Source organism: Primulina huaijiensis, chromosome 2 (assembly GCF_012295235.1).
Source record: "Primulina huaijiensis isolate GDHJ02 chromosome 2, ASM1229523v2, whole genome shotgun sequence".
Classification (NCBI taxonomy): Eukaryota; Viridiplantae; Streptophyta; class Magnoliopsida; order Lamiales; family Gesneriaceae; genus Primulina; species Primulina huaijiensis.
In genome coordinates this window covers 17746011-17751767 of record NC_133307.1, presented here as the reverse complement: position 1 = coordinate 17751767, position 5757 = coordinate 17746011, and the positions used below count along the sequence as shown (strand labels likewise).

The following is a 5757-nucleotide window of genomic DNA, read 5'->3' as shown; positions in this document are numbered from 1 at the left end:
CACAATCACAAAAAAAAAAACAAAAAAATGGATGTTCCATAAACAAAGTGGGCTGAAATACAAATATGGATTAATTAGAAGAAAATTTGTAAAATAACTTCGGTCAACTATTTAATTAATAAAATAATATCTTCATGTGTATTTCAATATTTAATAAAGAAAATGACATCTTCATATATATTTGAAATATACATGAGAATGTAATTTTCTTAATTAAATAGTTGATAGAAGTTAAAAAACAAAACACTCAATTAATTAGTTCTCATTTGTCTTTTTGTTTTTGGAAAAAAAAAACATAAGAAATAATATAAAAGTGTGCGTACACACCTAGATTACAATAGAACACGTTCGATTCAACTAAAAATCAATGCCCGACACGCTATACAAACTTTCTATATATAGAGATCACGCTTCCATTTATGGTCAAAACCACAACACATTAAATCAAGGAGAGATTTTTGTGTGATTTCTTGTATATAAACTTGTGCAGTTGAATCTTGAGTAGCTCACGATTCCCAGAAAGAAAAGCATTTTCTGGTTCTTGACAAATATCATGTCGTCGTCGGAAGAAAACTTGGGATTTGAGCAGCCGAGATTGGTTTCCAAGAAATTGTTGGCCAAGCCGCAGAGTGAGGGTGCCGGCGCCGTTTCTACGAGAAGCATTGGAAGGTATCTGTGTTCCATCTTTTTCTTGATCTGTGTGTAAATTTTGCATGTATTTTCCCGTGAATTTCTGTTATTTACTGAGACTGAGTTTTCTAAGTGGAAAGTCCCTGTTGGATTGTGTTTGATGTTATTTTCAAAATGTTCTGATATTTTATCTGATGGGATGTTGGATTATCAATGGCTTAAAGATATTGGTTTGGTTGGTATAATTTTCAGGCAAGAATTGAAGTATCTGGATCCATTCATCATGCTGGATGAATTTTCAAGTAATATTTTATGATATGCTAGCTGTTGTTTTCTTTGCGTTGACTAAGTTTATTCAATCAGTTCATTGCACCATTTAACAATCTTGATTAATTTCATCGGCGTTTGGATTCATGGATTTCAACTCGAATTTGCACATCTTTTTTCGATTCGGATCTTGTGAAATGTACTCATGTCATGTATTGATATGAAAATTATTTAAACCGAGATTAGTCCCAATTCAAATCCGAATTCTTGGATAGCTTTGGACTTTTATTTCATTTCCTTATCAAGAATCTATTTTTTCCCCTAATTTCTGTAAATTTGATTCCACAGTTTCTCCCCCTGCCGGATTTCCCGATCATCCACACCGTGGTAATTTGAAACTTCAATATGTCTCAGTTTTTTTACCCTTCCGAAATTGTGGATGAATGATAAATCTCAAGCTGTACTGCGTTTTGCATTACAGGTTTCGAGACCGTTACATACGTGTTGCAGGTAACTCGGCTTGTCTAGAAACCATATGTCAATAGTCTATTTGTTCTAAATGCGAATATCGAACTCAAATTTATCTTCTGCGTACAGGGAGGTGTCACTCATCAAGATTTTGCTGGGCACAAGGGTACAATTCATGAGGGAGATATTCAGGTAATGGATAACGAATTCTTATGTTTGCTATCTAAGAAAAATGTATCAATCTAGTTCTAATTGTTTCCCCTATTTATTGTGTATTTTAAAATCTTCTTGAATGAAATCATGCAGTGGATGACAGCAGGGAGAGGCATCGTTCATTCGGAAATGCCTGCAGGGGATGGACCTAACACTGGTCTGCAGCTGTGGATCAATCTCGCTTCCAAGGATAAAATGTGAGTTCTCGTCTTTCTTTGGATGTACATGGAGACAACTAAATGTAAGCAAACTTCGAAGTTTGATAGTTGAACAATGCATTGAGTTGATGGTTTCGAATTTGCAGTAGTACACTTCTTGAGTATGATGTTGGATTTGGTTGCATCAGTTGGTCAGGGCGGTAGAATTACAAGAACCACACAAACACTGATCTGCATAGCGCGACTCATTAAATGTTCGTTGAATCATTCTGGAAGATAATCGATATCTAGGACATATTTAGAAAATTCGGCTAGTGTGCGCAGAGTTAAGCAAGAAGGCTATCTGCATAAAGTGTACCTTGATGCATTGGCACATATTTCTGTAGAAGGAATGCTATTATAAATAGATAGGAAATGTCCTAAAGAACTAAACAAGAACTCATTATATAATCTTACGACAATCCTCCTCCTTATTCTTCAGGATTGAACCACGGTATCAAGAATTACTCGATAAGGAAATCCCAAGGGTGGAGAAAGATGGAGTTGTTGTAAAAATTATTGCCGGGGAATCAATGGGGGTTCAGTCTCCAGTATATACACGAACCCCAACAATGTTTCTCGACTTCACCGTCGAACCAAATGCTCAATACCATCAAGTTATCCCCAAGTCATGGAATGCCTTCGTCTACATACTCAAAGGTGAAGGAATCTTTTGCACCCCGGGTTCTCATCCTACATCCGCACACCATATCCTCGTCTTGGGTCCTGGTGAAGGTCTTAGCGTATGGAACAAATCTTCGATGCCATTGAGGTTTGTTTTGGTAGGTGGGCAGCCGCTCAACGAGCCGGTAGCTCAACATGGTCCTTTTGTGATGAATTCACAAGCCGAAATCGACAAGACTATGGAAGACTATTTCTACAGAAGGAATGGCTTCGAAATGGCAAGTTACTGGAGATCTAACTGAAAAGATATTTGTGTTTGGCGATTACTACCAGTTTCAATCCTTACCAAACACAGTCTAGAAGATAGATGGATATATTCCACAACCATTGGTTTGGTTCTAAGAAGACATATTGGGTTTGTTGCATTTATGTGATCTTTTTTCTTGAAACTGCTTGCTTTGTTTTCCTTGTATTGGTTCATAATTTGGAAGTTGATCTTATTATTAATAAAATATTTGTCTTCTTTAATTAGATATAAAGCACATTGCCCCATCAATTTTTTGGGTGGGGAGGACTGGGAAGACTTTTATTTTATGAGTTGGTAGTAATCACACTTTGAGCGTGCTTCCACCTAGAGTTTAATCGCTTAATTTGCTTTCACCACTCAATTGGAAAACAAAAGAATGTGGCAAAGATTAAATAGGTGATAAATGAGTAGGTTTCTTGTGAGACGGTCTCACGAATCTTTATCTGTAAGACGGGTCAACCCTATCGATATTCACAATAAAAAGTAATACTTTTTCATGGATGACCCAAATAAAAGATCCGTCTCACACAAGTTTTTGTCGTGATAAATTGGGATCTTAGACTTTGTCATGTTTTAAATTTTTTCATATAAAGTTTATTTTGTTTTTATGTTGTCGCCGAGACAATGTGCTTTTGTATGAGTTTGATTAAAAAAATATATATAAATCTTATAAGGATCTCAAACTTTGTGTATCACGCATGGTCTTGAGTCCTATTTCTATACAAGACAAACATTATACAAAATCTATTACTTGAAGCCATATCTTACTAGGACAGTCTTTCATGGGCTTGAAGGCCAAGTCTTTTTAATGTCAAAATGGTACTGAATATCCATATAACATTTCCCACCATCATCGGTAACCTGAAAAGATGTTTGTACAATTGTTTTTTAAACATATTTTAAACTGTAGTGAATTAATATTTGAATGATTGAGAACTTATATTAATATTAAAGACTTTTAAGGTTAAAGGTACTTTGGTATTTTACAAACTTGACATCAGAAAAACCAAATATACTCTTATCTGGAAACTGGCCTGGTGATATTTTTTTTACCTCAAAATTCCAACAACAGATAAATAGACATGAAGGGCAATTTAACATGTAAGTTGCATCACTTGTCTTGTTAATTTAATTTGCTGAAATCAATTGATATAATTTCTTATCTACCAGTTTAATATTTTTTTTAAGATAGCAACTATAAAAAAATTGTTATAAAAGAACCCTTTCTTTAGAAAATCATTGCTTTATATTTCAAGTAATCAGTTATGTCTCTATTGGAAAATTTTTTTATCCTTATTATTTGGGTCTAAAACTATTTTCTTATTTGCAATGTAACAAATAAGTCCTTCAAGTTGTGGATTTTAATGTTTATTTTTTAATAGATGTGTAAAGATTACATCTTATGCTTGATGCAGTTGAATTTACCTTGGCTCTAGCAGTATAAACACCTCTCACCAAAATTCCACAGGGTAAAGTTTCTTCCTCGAGTTGATATCCATAAGGTTTTTCGTGGGGTTTAAAATTACCCAGTAACACCGTAGATCTGTCAACTGTAACAATAATTTTACTATATCGTATATAATCGTAATAGCTGTTAATTATATGAAATTTACATAGAATTAATTTAAGGGAGAAAGAAAATAGAGCAATGGATGATTTTACCTCTAACACCAGCTTTCCACAAAGTGTTCTCATATTTGAGACCAGACACCACTTTGTCAGAGACTCTAAATGAGAACTTCAATCTGTACTTTGTTCCTTCCTTTAGGGTAAAAAGACAATCCTTGGGGCTGGAAATAAATGGGTGTGACAATTCTATTTCTGGTCTACCAGGACAAACAATTGACAGTGTCATTATTTGGACATTTGCCTCTCTAATATCTGCCCAAAAAATCAAGTCATTGGATTAGTTTGACCAATTAAAGATCTCCAATTCTTGAAGGGTTCTTATTAAAATTTCAAAAGCAAACGAAATTATGTTTTCATGAATATACATATATATAGAAAAGAATTTCAAAATTTACCAGAATAGAGATGGAACTAATACCTTCCTTCCTAGATGTGTCCAACCTTTCAAGGATGATTCCCTTCCTTTTTATAGTATTTTCACAGCCCTTTTCAAAATAATAATTAAAAGAAATCAGGAATTTAGATGGTATAATAGTTATGCTGCCTTTTGGTCTATCAACAAGACATCTTGTTTATATGATGTAACATGTTCCATATGATGACATACACAATCATGAAAACCCAAATTTGCTCCCTAAAATCTCTTAAGTTTTGATAGTATGTATAAATAATGTGACTTGATTAGAGGGTATATATAAAAGACCTTTTCCTTGTGTGATGGTTCGTTTTTTGCCATAATCTTGCCTTCTTTGACGCTCTTATTCATGTTCTTTTGTTCTTCTTTGTTCGCCAAAGCGGGGATGTTAATTAAGTTGTCGGATGCCAATATCGCCTCCACAATCCCCGACATTGCATCCGACGACATTTTGCGTTGACGAATTTTGGGAAAAATGACAAAATAAATTCAAGATAATGAAGGGAGCAAGGAAGAAAACTAAGGGTGGGAGCTTAATATGGTCTCTGTAAAGTGGGATATTCATGTGTTGTTAAGTAATGCATAGGATAAGTGAGAAAGGAGAGGTTCACAAGGGTATGTTGTTTGGTGGAAAATAATTAGCCAAAAAAAGATTTTGCTTGACCATAGCTACTATTTAGCTTCACCGTGATTATTATTATTATTATTGTTATTATTATTATTATTATTATTATTATTATTAATCGTTATCTCAAAAAATTTATTGTTGTTTCTCAAATTATATTAATTTTTTTATTTATAGTTCTCACCCACTTTTATTTAGTACCATTGATTTTTTTTTTTTTCATTTTTATACTCGGGAACTAAATTTGACATATGCTTCACCAAATTAATTGCAAGACAGTTTTTAAAATCCCATCTTTTATACACAAAACTCATGTGAGACGGTCTTACGAGTCAATTTTGTGAAATAGATATTCTATATGGGTAATCCACGAAAAAATATT

General features: G+C 33.7%; 2 protein-coding genes across 2 annotated transcripts; one reads left to right on the top strand and one right to left on the bottom strand.

Annotated features, from left to right (window-relative positions):
* The first annotated feature begins 395 nt into the window (after positions 1-395).
* Positions 396-2938, top strand: LOC140967545 (pirin-like protein). The gene is made up of 7 exons (XM_073428139.1): positions 396-669; positions 883-932; positions 1246-1284; positions 1379-1407; positions 1495-1557; positions 1672-1775; positions 2218-2938. The coding sequence occupies exons 1-7, from the start codon at positions 554-556 to the stop codon at positions 2699-2701; spliced, it is 885 nt and encodes a 294-aa protein (XP_073284240.1). The 5' UTR covers positions 396-553; the 3' UTR covers positions 2702-2938.
* Positions 2939-3358: 420 nt separating this feature from the next.
* Positions 3359-5414, bottom strand: LOC140959463 (rho GDP-dissociation inhibitor 1-like). Its single transcript, XM_073417292.1, has 5 exons — positions 5039-5414; positions 4754-4820; positions 4369-4587; positions 4132-4256; positions 3359-3567 (listed from the first exon to the last, which is right to left on the bottom strand). Exons 1-5 carry the CDS (start codon positions 5198-5200, stop codon positions 3487-3489), a joined length of 654 nt encoding a protein of 217 aa, XP_073273393.1. The 5' UTR covers positions 5201-5414; the 3' UTR covers positions 3359-3486.
* Positions 5415-5757: the final 343 nt, after the last annotated feature.